At 43.0% G+C, this 15712-nt stretch overlaps 1 protein-coding gene and 1 long non-coding RNA gene across 2 annotated transcripts in view; one reads left to right on the forward strand and one right to left on the reverse strand.

Moving 5' to 3' along the window:
* LOC149980803 (uncharacterized) overlaps positions 1-1915 on the reverse strand; it is a 145768-nt gene extending 143853 nt beyond the window's left edge. Inside the window, exon 1 of the long non-coding RNA XR_016483129.1 lies at positions 1824-1915. This is a non-coding gene — a long non-coding RNA (uncharacterized LOC149980803). The remainder of the gene's footprint in view (positions 1-1823) is intronic.
* LOC110531591 (ras and Rab interactor 2) overlaps positions 369-15712 on the forward strand; it is a 31831-nt gene continuing 16487 nt past the window's right edge. Inside the window, exons 1-7 of the mRNA XM_090183580.1 lie at positions 369-535; positions 9951-10082; positions 10369-10483; positions 12237-12309; positions 12504-12595; positions 13454-13662; positions 14009-14326. Coding sequence (XP_090039706.1) covers positions 494-535; positions 9951-10082; positions 10369-10483; positions 12237-12309; positions 12504-12595; positions 13454-13662; positions 14009-14326 — 981 coding nt within the window. The 5' untranslated portion in view covers positions 369-493. The remainder of the gene's footprint in view (positions 536-9950; positions 10083-10368; positions 10484-12236; positions 12310-12503; positions 12596-13453; positions 13663-14008; positions 14327-15712) is intronic.

The raw sequence follows: 15712 nt of genomic DNA on the forward strand, positions 1-15712 counted from the left end.
GACGTAACGTTTTGGAACGTTCAGATATAAATATGCTATGAAGAACAAACATGCCTCTGAGATGTTGAATAAGGAATAACGTCGGCTCTATTCAATATTTTTTTTTCTGCAACAGAACATGGCCCTGGTAACATTACCAGTAGTCTATACGCAAACATTTGGTGCCACAGAAAGAAAGGAAAAGGGATAGCAAACCATTTGTTGACTACATTCCCCTTAGGACTCTATATCTGACTGGTACCACAATCTCTTTTTTATTTGTTAATGTGGACCCAGTGACTCAGATTTAAGAACTGGGACTTGGATTTCAGCCATAGGGACTCGTGACTCGACTTGTGACCCAACCATTGGGACTCTATTTGGAATCTAGGTTTAGTGACTCGACTCCAGCACTCACTGGGCGAAACAGTCATTAGTTCCCGTTCTACTTTTGGACACCAATGGGGCTGAGGCGTCTGTGGAACGTTGTTAACAAAGGCAATGACGCGATCGAATGACGGAGCTGCATCCCCATACTACTTTGCGACACCATCTGGTGATTGTGGTACTCTTTCTCTCTCTCTCTCTCTCTCTCTCTCTCTCTCTCTCTCCCTCGCTGCGCTTGTGTGGGCCTGTTTGTTTTATGTGTAAAGTGCAATATCTATGTAGGCTGAATTTACATGGCCAGATAATTCTTATATATTCTATATTTGGCATATGTCTGCTGTTGGGAAAAGAATAGGACATTATGTTGAAAAATATGTTGGTAGGACAAGGCTATGTATGTTTGTGCACATGGAAGTCAGTGATTTATGTTTACTATACAGTGCGTTCAGAAAGTATTCATACCCCTTGACTTTTTCCACATTTTGTTACGTTACAGCCTTATTCTAAAATAGATTAAATACAATTAAAAAGCCTCATCGATCGACACACAATACCCCATAATGACAAATCTAAAACAGGTTTAGACATTTTTGCATATGTATGAAAAACTGTAATAGCTTATTTACATAAGTCTTCATACCTTTTGCTATGAGACTCGAAATTGAGCTCAGGTGCATCCTGTTTCCATTGATCATCCGTGAGATGTTTCTACAACTTGATTGGAGTCCACCTGTTGTAAATTAAATTGATTGGACATTCATTTCTGCAGCATTGAAGGTCCCAAGAACACAGTGGCCTCCATCGTTCCTAAATGGAAGAAGTTTGGAACCACCAAGACTCTTCCTAGAGCTGGCCACCCGGCCAAACTGAGCAATCGGGGAAAAGGGCCTTGGTCAGAGAGGTGACCAGAATCCAATGGTTACTCTGACAGAGCTCCAGAGTTCCTCTGTGGAGATGGGAGAACCTTCCAGAAGGACAACCATCTCTGCAGCACTCCACCAATCAGGCCAGATGGAAGCCACTCCTCAGTAAAAGTCACATGACGACCCGCTTTGAGTTTGCCAAAAGGCACTTAAGGACTCTCAGACCATGATAAACAAGATTCATTGGCCTGTACGCCAAGCGTCACGTCAGGGGGAAACCTGGCACCATCCCTACGGTGAAGCATAGTGGTGGCAGCATCATGCTGTGGGGATGTTTTTCAGTAGCAGGGACTAGGAGACTAGTCAGGATGGAGGGTAAGATGAATGGAGCAAAGTGCAGAGAGATCCTTGATGAAAACCTGCTCCAGAATGCTCAGGACCTCAGACTGGGGTGAAAGTTCACCTTCCAACAGGACAACGACCTTAAGCACACAGCCAAGACAACACAGGAGTGACTTCGGGACAAGTCTCAATGTCCTCGAGTGGCCCAGCGAAAGCCCAGACTTGAACCCAATGGAACATATCTGGAGAGACCTGAAAATAGCTGTGCAGCGACGGTCCCCATCCAACCTGACAGAACTTGAGAGGATCTGCAGAGAAGAATGGGAGAAACTCCCCAAATACAGTGTCGTCATACCCTAGAAGACTCAAAGCTTTCAAAAGGTGCTTCAACAAAGTACTGAGTAAAGGGTTTTAATATTTATGTAAATGTGATGTTTTTTTTATTTTATACATTTGCTAAAATTTCAAAAACCCAGTTTTTTCTTTGTCATTATCGGGTACTGTGTGTAGATTGATGAGGAAAACAAAAAACGATTTAATCACTTTTAGATAAGGCTGTAATGTAACAAAATTTGGAAAAAGTCCAGGGGTCTGAATACTTTGAGTGCACTGTAGGTTCATGAGGCAATGCAAATGTGATGTGACTAAAAAGAAAGAGCATTTAGTTGACCTAAATGGCCCACTGTTTATCATTTTGACAATAACTTGACTAAACCATTATTCAAATGACAAAAATGTAACTAAGACTTCATGATATTTTAGTCAAAATGACTAAAACTAGACTAAATGTAAAAAAGAGCCAAAATTAACACTGGAGGACAGTAGAAGTTGACTGTGGTTTGTAAAAAATATATAATTTCCCATTGTAACCAATTCAGTTGCAGTAATTCCGTTACTGAATTTTTGCTAATGTCATTACCAATTTGGTTTTAATCACTTTATAATACATAAACAAAATTGATATCAGTAAAATCACACATCTACAATTACTTGTTACTTCTGTGAACTTTCATTATCCTCCTCATGAGGGAGAGAAATTAGAAAATATCTTAAAGATATGTGGGAATTACCAAGGTTACTGTAATCTTCAGTCATTTGGGTAATTAACATAAAATCTATGGCAATTTAGCATAGCATTGGTAATGTTATACTTGAATTACTTTTTAAAAAATGTATTCATATCATTTTTTCATATATCATCATTGTTTATACAGTTGAAGTCGGATGTTTACATACACATAGGTTGGAGTCATTAAAACTCATTTTTCAACCACTCCACAAATTTCTTGTTAACAAACTATAGTTTTGGCAAGTCAGTTAGGACATCTACTTTGTGCATGACACAAGTCATTTTTCCAACAATTGTTTACAGACAGATTATTTAACTTATAATTCACTGTATCACAATTCCAGTGGGTCAGAAGTTTACATACACTAAGTTGGATGTGCCTTTAAACAGCTTGGAAAATTCCAGAAAATGATGTCATGGCTTTAGAAGCTTCTGATAGGCTAATTGACATCCTTTGAGTCAATTGGAGGTGTACCCGTGGATGTATTTCAAGACCTACCTTCAAGCTCAGTGCCTCTTTGCTTGACATCATGGGAAATCAAAAGAAATCAGCCAAGACCTCAGAAAATAAATTGTAGACCTCCACAAGTCTGGTTCATCCTTGGGAGCAATTTCCAAACACCTGAAGGTACCACGTTCATCTGTACAAACAATAGTATGCAAGTATAAACACCATGGGACAATGGTGTTTATACCGCTCAGGAAGGAGACGCATTCTGTCTCCTAGAGATGAGTGTACTTTGGTGCGAAAAGTGCAAATCAATCCCAGAATAACAGCAAAGGACCTTGTGAAGATGCTGGAGGAAACAGGTACAAAAGTATCTATATCCACAGTAAAATGAGTCCTATATCGACATAACCTGAAAGGCCGCTCAGCAAGGAAGAAGCCACTGCTCCAAAACTGCCATAAAAAAGCCAGACTACGGTTTGCAACTGCACATGGGGACAAAGATCGTACTTTTTGGAGAAATGTCCTCTGGTCTGATGAAACTGAACTGTTTGGCTGTAATGACCATTGTTATGTTTGGAGGAAAAAGGGGGAGGCTTGCAAGCCAAAGAACATCATCCCAACCATGATGCACAGGGGTGGCAGCATCATGTTGTGGGGGTGCTTTGCTGCAGGAGGGACTGCTGCACTTCACAAAATAGATGGCATCATGAGGAAAGCAAAGTATGTGGATATATTGAAGCAACATTTTTTTTTATTTTTTTATTTCACCTTTATTTAACCAGGTAGGCTAGTTGAGAACAAGTTCTCATTTGCAACTGCGACCTGGCCAAGATAAAGCATAGCAGTATGAGCAGACAACACAGAGTTACACATGGAGTAAACAATTAACAAGTCAATAACACAGTAGAAAACAAAGGGGGAGTCTATATACAATGTGTGCAAAAGGCATGAGGTAGGCGAATAATTACAATTTTGCAGATTAACATCTCAAGACATCAGTCAGGAAGTTAAAGCTTGATCGCAAATGGGTCTTCCAAATGGACAATGGCCCCAAGCATACTTCCAAAGTTGTGGCAAAATGGCTTAAGGACAACAAAGTCAAGGTATTGGAGTGGCCATCACAAAGTCCTGACCTCAATCCTATAGGAAATGTGTGGGCAGAACTGAAAAAGTGTGTGCGAGCAATGAGGCCTACAAACCTGACTTTTGGGTCATTGTCCTGTTGATAAACAAATGATAGTCCCACTAAGCGCAATCCAGATGGGATGGCGTATCACTGAAGAATGCTGTGGTAGCCTTGCTGGTTAAGTGTGCCTTGAATTCTAAAATAAATCACTGACAGTGTCATCACACCTCCTTCTCCATGCTTCGCGGTGGGAACCACACTTACGGAGATCGTCCGTTCACCTACTTTGCTTCTCACAAAGACACGGCGGGTTGGAACCAAACATCTCAAATTTGGACTCATCAGACCAATGGTCAGATTTCCACCAGTCTAATGTCCATTGCTAGTGTTTCTTGGCCCAAGCAAGTCTTATTGGTGGCCAATAGTAGTGGTTTCTTTGTAAGCAATTCAACAATGAAGGCCTGATTCACTCAGTCTCCTCTGAACAGTTGATGTTGAGATGTGCCTGTTCATTTCTGAGGCTGGTAAACTCTAATAAACTTATCCTCTGCAGCATAGGTAACTCTGGGTCTTCCTTTCCTGTGGCGGTCCTCATGAGAACCAGTTTCATCATAGCGCTTGATGGTTTTTGCAACTGCACTTGAAGAAACTTTCCAAGTTGTTGACATTTTCTGGATTGACTGACCTTCATGTCTTAAAGTAATGATGTACTGTCGTTTCTCTTTGCTTATTTGAGCTGTTCTTGCCATAATATGGATTTGGTCTTTTACCAAATAGGCCTATCTTCTGTATACCACCCCTACCTTGTCACAACACAACTGATTGGTTCATACACATTTAAAAGGAAAGAAATTCCACAAATTAACTTTTAACAAGGCACACCTGTTAATTGAAATGCATTCCAGGTGACTACCTCATGAAGCTGGTTGAGAGAATGCCAAGAGTGTGCAAAACTGTCATAAAGGTAAAGGGTGGCTACTTTGAAGAATCTCAAATATAACATATATTTTGATTTGTTTAACACTTTTCTGGCTACTACAGGATATGTGTTATTTCATAGTTTTGTTTTCTTCACTATTCTACAATGTAGAAAATAGTAAAACATTAAGAAAAACCCTAGAATGAGTAGGTGTGTCAAAACATTTGACAGGTGCTGTATATATTTTTTATCATCTTATTCAATTATTTGATATATTTTACATGTGATAAGACCACACAGAGGGCCAGAGATAATTGCAGACACCTGTGATAATCTGAAGTACCCAAAATCCATGAAAGATGGCAACATTCTGGTAGTTTACTGGTAAACTTAGAACGTTTCCTGTAATATACCCTCCCTTTGCAAACCCAAGGCACAAGGCAATATTTCTTAAACTTACAGAAGGTAAACAATTTCTCCCAAACTAAATATGTGTTGATATTAGTTGGCAGGGGTCTTTACATCAACATGATTGTGTTTTGATGTATTTCTGGTACTTTTTCTGGTAGATGTTTTCTAAGACCACTTTTCCATCTGTTTATCCAGAAATCAAAGTCTTCACTTAATTCATTTGGATTTTTTATGTATCAATTAATTTCCATAAAATATAGACTCTTAGCTTTCATTTGACACCCAATTTGATATGTTCCTATGAACTTCACATGTTGGTGCCCATGGGTCCTTTTCGATGGAAATGCCTAAACATTATTGGCTGATTGCTCCCAACTCATAACAATCCCCACCCAGTTGACTACATTAAAATGGTGGAAGCCATCCTTGGCAATGTCAACGCTTAAAAAAAAAAATGTAACCTTCATTTAACTAAGCAAGTCAGTTAAGAACAAATTCTTATTTACAGTGACGGCCTACACCAGCCAAACATGGATGACGCTGGGCTGAACCCTATGGGTTGCAATACAGCCTGGATTTGAACCAGTGCGTTTGTAGTGATGCCTCTAGCACTGAGATGCAGTGCCTTAGATCGCTGCGCCACACAGGAGCCCAAGGGTTATATCCATAATGTGGTCCTCAATCTCTATGACAACAGGCACAACTCATATATTAAGTTGTCCACTTATATCAGTGCATTTGTAACAACCTAACCAATACGTTACTTCTATTACATACAGTATATTAGATCCAATAAGCCTCACATAGCCAATTAGAAATAAAAAAAATTGTAAACCCAGTTTGACACTCATTGACCTTCATACAAAAATTCCTCACTTCGTGGGCTTATTTTCATGGACAGATATTGGGTGGCGTAAAACCTCTTGCTTTGCCTCTTCCTCTCTAACGTACCTTAACGTCTGTTCAAGAACATTTGGGGGAAACGTGTAGTTCAGTGCAGACCGTCACGCAACTTAGCAAACATTTAATTGAACTGAACACACCCCTTGTGTTTGTCATGCGACTGTTGTGTTGCCGCTTTTCAGAGCTCCGCTCGCATATTCACAGTTGCTTCAGAAGAGCTTACCCTGTTTCCCCGCGGGTTCTGTCATTTTGGTTATGTTTTATCAGATAAATTGACTGAGAACACATTCTCATTTTTAGCAACAACCTGGGGAATAGTTACAGGGGAGAGGAATGAGACAATTGTAAGCTGGGAATGATTAGGTGACCGTGATGTATGAGGGCCAGATTGGGAATTTAGCCAGGACACCAGGGTTAACACCCCTACTCTTACAATAAGTGCCATGGGATCTTTAGTGACCACAGAGAGGCCAGACAACATTTAACGTCCCATCCGAAAGACAGCACCCTACACAGGGCAATGTCCCCAATCACTGCCCTGGAGCATTGGGATATTTTTGTAGACCAGAGGAAAGGGGGCCTCCTACTGGCCCTCCAACAGCACTTCCAGCAGCATCTGGTCTCCCATCCAGGACCAACCCTGCTTAGCTTTAGAAGCAAGCCAGCAATGGGATGCAGGGTGGTATGCTTGTTGAGGCAATGGTTTTGCCAATGGCATCTCAAGGTATTTGTACATGGGTTTGCCATTTTTCTGTAAGCTTTGATGGGGAGAGTGTCCCTATGTGGATAGGCCAACTATGGGGTAGGCTGTATTTTGTCCTGACAATAGGGTACTAGGGGGTAACTATCCACCCCAGGAACAATGTCTAATTTCTGACACAAAAAAGCAACGTTGGGGGAAAAAAGTGGGTATATGTGGATGAATTTTATGCTGAGGCGTATAAACTATAAAGGGAAAAAAATGGCTACAGTTAACAGTTTTGTAGGTATTGTATGAAATCTTGTTTTTAGAAAAGGTTGCGTTTTTTAAAGTACTGGAGTAAATAGCTAAAAGGCTATAAAGTAACATTAACTCTAAAGCTATCAGTGACTAGTGGAAACATTTACAACTGACATTAAGTTATGTTATCTTTTTTTATGTATTTTACATCAGATAATCTGGTAGTAAGGTTGCTAGCGAGCACTCCTAGCAGTTTATGGTAACTAGTTAGCTGGCTAGCATTTATTGCTAGTGAAGTTGCTAGCTAGCAAGTTAGCATAAACTAGCACCAACTGACAGGTAGAAACACATTCATAACCATAAAGGGGTAACTATCCCTGGGGGGGAGGGAGGTGCCACCAACAAACTCATCCAACATATTACTACTTTACTCCAAACTTAAGGCTTTCCTACTTGCATATATATGTGTTTTAATTATAGATCTATCTTCATTGGAATGCATCTACAACTTTTTCAAAATGTCAAAAAATTTGATCAACTTACCACAAAATCGTTTTGTTGAAATATCTCCAACAGTTGGGATGACACAGAGGACATTTGCAAGAGCAGTGGCAGCCAGGGAAAGTGTTGGGGAAATAATTTGGTGCCTGTTTCTTATGTCATTAGGGTGAATCCGGATTGTTGGATTGAGTCCATTTAACATTTTAATTTCTTTGGAGAAATTTGTTTTTGCTAATCTTTTGCTTGTTTTTGTAATTATTTGTTGCCTATTTTGCTGAATGTCTTATCTACCATAATCACAGCTACCATCACAACCATTACTTTGTGGATGAAACCGCACATTTTACACTTTATCCTTTGCCTCCTGCCTGTCCTTAAGACCATAACACATGTTTTCCTTTACAAGTCTATGTAAGAATAACTGACAAACAAGACAAACATCTATTAAATTCTCTTCCTAGAGATATTGCATATCAGACTTTTTCTCTCCCTCTCTATCTTGCTCTCTCAGTCTCTCTCCCCCTTTCTGGGAATTACATAAGTGTGTGTGTGTGTGTGTGTGTGTGAGTGTGTGTGTGTGTGTGTGGGCTGTGTGGTGTTTTATGTAAGGGAGACCTGGAAGTAAGTATGGGTGACCCCTACACTGCCCTGCACACTCTCTGGAGGTGGGAGGTTGTTTATGTTAGTTATAGAGAGCACAGGATGTGTGTGTATGTGTGTCACGTGTGTTTTCTATTACCATGTTAAATCAGTTTATAAAGACCAGGGAATCGAGTAGGTTCATGAGTTTTTCCTAGTCTGGTATTGTGGTTGGGAGAAACACCTGGCTCTAGGGGTGACCTCAGACAGGTGATTAGGTTGGTAGAAATGAATAAAGATAGGTTATGATGATAAAGTACCCCTTTTTCGTGGTATCCAATTGGTATCCAATTGGTAGTTACAGTCATGTCTCATCGCTGTAACTCCCTTACGGACTCGGGAGAGGCGAAGATCAAGAGCCGTGCGTCCTCCGAAACACAACCCGGCCAAGCCGCACTGCTTCTTGACACAACGCCCGCTTAATCCAGAAGCCAGCCGCACCAATGTGTCGGAGGAAACACCGTACACCTGGAGACCGTGTCAGCATGCATTGCTTCCGGCCAAACCCTCCCCTAACCCGGACGACGCTGGGCCAATTGTGCGCCACCCCATAAGTCTCCCGGTCGTGGCCGGCTGCGACAGAGCTGGACTCAAACCAGGATCTATAGTGACACAGCTAGCACTGCGATGCAGTGCCTTAGACCACTGCATCCCTCGGGAGGCAAAGTGACACCTTTATGAATTATACTACTGAGACTTGGAGTTCTCATTATACCTCTGGCTAATCATGGTGTTTATTGTCATTTGAAACTTGTTTCTAACTAGAGAATATTTCTTATTTTATGGAATGGCGTTTAGACAACATTAACATTTGAACATTTGATCATTGTGTTATCTTCCTTGTTTCTAAGTGATTTCTCCTACTTGGCTGACTCCTATTCTGACGAATGTTATCATCATCAAGTCATCAAAGAAAACAATAACAAAAGACTCGTTCCTGTTCAGAATTGCAGCTCACCTGACTGTCTATGCGAGGAAGGAGGGTGTTGTATTGTTGTTAACCAGTGGAGAGGAATTACCAGTACCGGTATAAATACACTTTGTTTGTTGTGTATGCAAGAGAGAAAGTCACGATACTTTCTAGAAATATAAAAGAAGACTTCACCTTGCCAGTAGTTTCCCTGCACTCCTGGTGTGTGTATTTGTGTGTGTGTGGTGTGTATCGCCTCGTGTTGGGAGAGGGGGGGTGTTCTTACTGAGTGGGAATGCCTGGTAGGATGTGTAGGCCTCTGTAACCAAGGCAACCATCTGCTGCTATGCTCGCAACGCTCTCCGGCAGCCCACACAATGTCACCACTGTGACATCCAGCCTGCAGTTCTGAGAGAGAGGAAGAGAGAGGGGGAAAAACAAGAGAGACAAGAGAGATTGTGTGTCTGTGTCTGTGTGTTATACATTGACCCCTTCCTGTGTTCTATCTAGATGCAGGGGGATATAGGGTCCCAGCGGAGTTTCAGTGTGTTGGACCGACTCCTCCACACACACCCCGTCTGGCTGCAGCTGTCCATCAATGCTGACTCCGCCCTCTATATCCTGCTCAGAGAACCTGTCGGGGTGAGGAGGGGAAAGCCAATCAGATCATTCCATCAATTAATCAATTAACTAAACCTGACTGCCAGGTGAACTGTATCTGTTAAGTATAGCTTTCCAATAGAGTAGTATACAAGACAGTCAGGAACTTACTGTACAGTTCCTCACCCCAAGTGTTCACAAAGAACGCTAATAAAACCCAACCTTAGCATACTCTTACTTACTTGTTATTGACAGTTCTTATTGAACAGTTCCATAAGTACTTGTTTAACAATGTTTGTCAATATTTCTGGCTGGCCCCTGTGTGTAGACATTCCTGGTGCGTAAGTGCAGCTCCAGCCAGAGGAAGTTGTTGTGTGTCAGAGTGACCGCAGACCGAGCAGCATCCTCCATTAAGGAGTGTCTCATATGTGAGGAAGACTCCAGTGAGTACACATACATGTAGGCTACACCAACATTCTAAACTAACAATGAAACAGTTTCTCAACTCCAGTCCTCAAGTTTCCCCCAATAGCACACATTTTTCTTGAACTAGGCAAGTCGGTTAAGAACAAATTCTTATTTACGATGACGCTCTACCGGGGAACAGTGGGTTTACTTCCTTGTTCAGGGGCAGAACGACAGATTTTTACCTTGTCAGCTCAGGGATTTGATTCAGCAACCTTTAGGTTACTGGCCCAACGCTCTAACCGCTAGGTTACCTGAAGCTCTGGACAAACACACCCGATTCAACTCATTGAGGGATTGATAAATAATTGACAAGTTGAATCAGGTGTGCTTGTCCAGGGCTAAAATTAAAATGTGTTCTGTTGGGGGTACTGGAGGACTGGAGTTGCGAAACACTGCTCTAAACTAACAATAAAACAGTTTCAGTCACACACAGTACTGCATGTGATCAACATCCACTGTGAATCAATGAAAGATCAGGCCCGGCTCCACGTGGGGACAAAAGGGGACGTAGCCCCCTCAATTGAAGCTTGTGCCACCTCAGTTGTAGTTTTATGCCCCTAAATAAACGATTGAGTGACAGGTTGGCGCAAAATCTGTATCAGCGCTGTATCAGGGCTATGAAAGGCCACTGGGTGGTTAGGTATGTCTCTCTTGGGTTTTCTTAAAAAGCGGAGGGGAAACGCTCTTCAGCTGTGGTAGGCTATGTGGAAAATGAGATACGCCTCCATCTGTAATATTTTATCTGGATTTAGAAGAACCCGGTCAAGTTTACAATTGAAGCTCCTTCACTCAACTCTGCCTCACCACTACAGAGTTAAGTTAGCTTCTTAGCTAGCTGTAAAAGGAATTTGTGTTATTACCCTAGAGCTCTAACCAGTTAATCTGCCACCGCCACGATGGAAATCGGAAATCAAACCACCAAGGCCGCCGCCAAACCCAGCAGGGATGATGCTGCCGGGCACCAACTATTTCACGTGAAGAGCCCACGACCCCTTCCCCGACTGTTTCTGACTATCTTGGGACAGAGGAGCCAGCCCAGGTTAGCCTAGAATCCTACCCTAGCCGCAGGTTTTCTGCCCAAAAACGTTTATTTAATAGCAACTGGTTCATAGGAAGAGAGTGACGGGAGTCTTCGGTTACTGCAGATGCGGCATTTTGGTTTCCATGTCAAAAGTTCTGTGTTGGGTCCAATGCTAACGCAGACAAGGCCTTCTCCCAAGGTGGGTATTCTAACTGGAAGAATGCTATTGATGGTACCAAAGGATTCGCTAGGAATCCTCCAGCAAGGAGCATTTCAAATGCACTGCACTGTGGTAAGGAACTAGTATTCGGATGCATTCACATAGGATAATTCACCTATTTCAAACAGCCTATCTATCTTGTAGCCTATATCCATTGCCTAACAGGCCTTTCTTCCGTGTGTAGGTCGTTGTCCATTGTGCTGATACAGCACAGCGGAGATGGGTTACAGATTTCACGCCAACCTGTCACTTCAAAAGCACTCACTGGTCTAGGAGTCTCAGCATTTTAGCTTTATGTTTATTATGGTATAGCGTGATATAAGCAGAATTCAATATAATTCCAATGCAGGAACTCCCAAAAATTGTGCCCCCTCACCGATTTCAACTGCCCCCTTATTCACTTTATCCTTTCCCTGGATCTGTGAAGGGTACTGCCAAATGTTACAAAGCTGTGATTGGTGTCAAATGCTCTCTGTCCTATCCCCAGCCTTCGCCTTGGAGAGCTCCGCCCTCAGCTTCCCAGACCTCTGCCGATTGGTGGCCTTCTACTGCATTAGCAGGTGATTACCACTACCTTTACCCCATCTACCTGTCAATAACACTGCCACTGCTTTGGTCTATTTTCCACAGACTGTAAATACGCTGTAATGACACTCCCATTACAGAACAGGGCACCTCCATGCTGTTCTAGCCCACTACGGCACACTGTGTTATTTGATAATAAATAACCTTAATACGTGTGTGTTGTCTCCAGGGATGTGCTGCCTTTTCCACTGGAGCTCCCAGAAGCCATTGCTCAGGCCTCCACCCACAGGAAGCTGGAGGCCATCTCCCATATGGGATTAGGTAGGGGTTCATTCAACGGATCTATAGCATATAGCATAGGATCTTAATTTGATCACTGTTTTGTTGCTGAGTATGTTCCTGCACAGCAGGAAATGCAAACTTGTTGTGTATTTGAGGTTTAATAAAGGCTTTAAAATGTCAGAATTGATTTTCCCTATGGAAAATATATCAACCCCTACAGAAAATGTCCATTAATTAAAATCCACATAATAATTCACATTTCCTGTTGCTTCAGGATTATTTTCCTGCTGTAGCAAACTGGCTCAAATTAAGATCCAACATCAACATTACATTAGACTGTGGGATGGGGGGATGGGGCGACCTACACACAAGAAAGCGAAGGTGACCTGCCTAAATGACTACCGCCCCGTAGCAATCATGTCGGTAGCCATGAAGTTCTTTTGAAAAGCTGGTCATGGCTCACATCAACACCATCATCCCGGAAACCCTAGACCCACTCCAATTCGCATTGACTCGGTACTGGTACCCCCTGTGTATAGCCTCGTTTTTGGTATTTTATTTTTTACTTTAGTTTATTTTGTCAATATTTTCTTAACTCTATTTCTTGAACTGCATTGTTGTTTAAGGGCTTGTAAGTAAGCATTTCACGGTAAGGTTGTACGAATACAATTTGGTTTGATTTGAAAAGGAACATAATGTGTCTAGGGGTTGTTTCTGGACTGGGCCTAAATGTTTAGCACAGTAGGATATGGTCTTCAAAGCACTTCAATATCACTCACTTTATGGCGTGAATCAATTACTTATCCTCTGAACACTACAGTATGAAAATGTTACATACCAGAATCTGGACCGGGAAACATTGTCTTTCTTCTCCTTCTTTTCCCCACAACCCGACAGAGTTCTGGAGTTCACTCTCTGACACCCAGAATGGACCTGGGGATCTACAGGCTCCACCCACCATCAAGGCTTCACCCATTACCACCAAGACTCCGCCCACCAGTGCCATGCAGGTCAAGGCGGGTCTGTCCCAGGACCTGTGTTACCTGCTGTCCCGCGGCAGACAGGAGTCTCTCTGCTTCATTAACCCTCTCTTTCTCCAGCTTGAGGTAGTCACCATTAAGCACAGATCTAGGAACAGATTAGCCCACCACAATTCCTCACCATAACCATTGGGGGAATAAAAATAATGTCTTACCCTGATTCAGTTTACTTGGCTTCCTTCAGCTGGAGGTATAGACTTATAAACACATCAACATGGCTGTAAGTGGGAAGTCATCCCAGTTTTTAAAGATGTCACCTTGCAGAGTCTACCTTTTAACCACATCTGGGATCAGTTTTCCCTACCAAAATTCCTAACCATAACCATTAGGAAGAGTGAAAACATATCTATCTGACCCTGAATCAGTCGGTATAGGGACAACTACCTACCTCCTACCTCCTTTCTCCCTCCAGCAGCAACAGCAGCCGCAACAGTCGAACCCGGGGGCGTCCCACAAACGCCACCGCTTCAAACGCAGCATGAGGGTCCGTGTCTCTACAGAGAGCTCCATGACTCTGTCTGGTTGTGGAGGTGGTGGAGGGGGGGCTGGGTCATTCCCCTTGCCCCCACCGGAGAACCCCAAGGACCAGGAGAGGCTCCAGCCCACACCCCTCCAGCCCAGTCCCAAACCGCACAGAAAGGTCCATCCTGGGGCTGGCGTCCTGAGGAAAACCCCTGCACTGTCCCCCATGTCGGCCGAGGATGAGGACCTCGTGCCTGTACCGCCAGCGGTAAGGGTCCCTTTATGACATACACCACCGTTCAAAAGTTTGCGGTCACTTAGAAATGTCCTTGTTTTTGAAAGAAAAGCACATTTCCATTCAAATAACATACAATTGATCAGAAATACAGTGTAGACATTGTTGATGTTGTAAATGGCTATTGTGGCTGATTTTTTTAATGTAATATCTACATAGGTCCATTATCAGCAACCATCACTCCTGTGTTCCAATGGCACGTTGTGTTAGCTAATCCAACTTTATCATTTTAAAAGGCTAATTGATTATTAGAAAACCCTTTTGCAATTATGTTAACACAGCTGAAAACTTTTGTTCTGGTTAAAGAAGCAATAAAACGGGCCTTGATAAGACTAGTTGAGTATCTGGAGCATCAGCATTTATGGGTTCGATTACAGGCTCAAAATCACCAGAAACAAAGTCCTTTCTTCTGAAACTCGTCAGTTTATTCTTGTTCTGAGAAATGAAGGCTATTCCATGCGAGAAATTGCCAAGAAACTGAAGATCTCGTTCAACGTTGTGTACTACTCCCTTCACAGAACAGTGCAAAGCCTACAATTGTTATGGTGAGTGAATGAGGACCCAAAAGCGAACTAACTTAAACAGAGCTTCTTTAATAACCAAACATAGGTAGGCTCAGATAGACCGGCAGATTCCGACAGGACAGGACAAGGTTACAGCAAACATGACGACAGTCTGGTTCAGGCATGAATGACACAAACAAACAAGAATCCGACAAGGACAGGAGCAGAAACAGAGAGAGATATTGGGACCTAATCAGAGGGAAAAAAGGGAACAGGTGGGGAACGGGGTGAATGGGTAGTTAGAGGAGACAAGGGACAGCTGGGGGAAAGCGGGGGAGAAAAGGTAACCTAACACGACCAGCAGAGGGAGACAGGGTGAAGGGAAAGGACAGAGACAAGACAACATGACAGTACATGACAGTACCCCCCCACTCACCGAGCGCCTCCTGGCGCACTCGAGGAGGAAACCTGGCGGCAACGGAGGAAATCATCAATCAGCGCACGGTCCAGCACGTCCCGAGAGGGAACCCAACTCCTCTCCTCAGGACCGTACCCCTCCCAGTCAACTAGGTACTGATGACCACGGCCCCGAGGACGCATGTCCAAGATTTTACGGACCCTGTAGATAGGTGCGCCCTCGACAAGGATGGGGGGGGGGGGGGGAAGACGAGCGGGGGCGCGAAGAACGGGCTTAACACAGGAGACATGGAAGACCGGGTGGACGCGACGAAGATATCGCGGAAGAAGAAGTCGCACTGCGACAGGATTAATGACCTGAGAGATACGGAATGGACCAATGAACCGCGGGGTCAACTTGCGAGAAGCCGTCTTAAGGGGAAGGTTCTGAGTGGAGAGC

Source organism: Oncorhynchus mykiss, chromosome 9 (genome assembly GCF_057628025.1).
Source record: "Oncorhynchus mykiss isolate SJ-2025 chromosome 9, ASM5762802v1, whole genome shotgun sequence".
Lineage (NCBI taxonomy): Eukaryota > Metazoa > Chordata > Actinopteri > Salmoniformes > Salmonidae > Oncorhynchus > Oncorhynchus mykiss.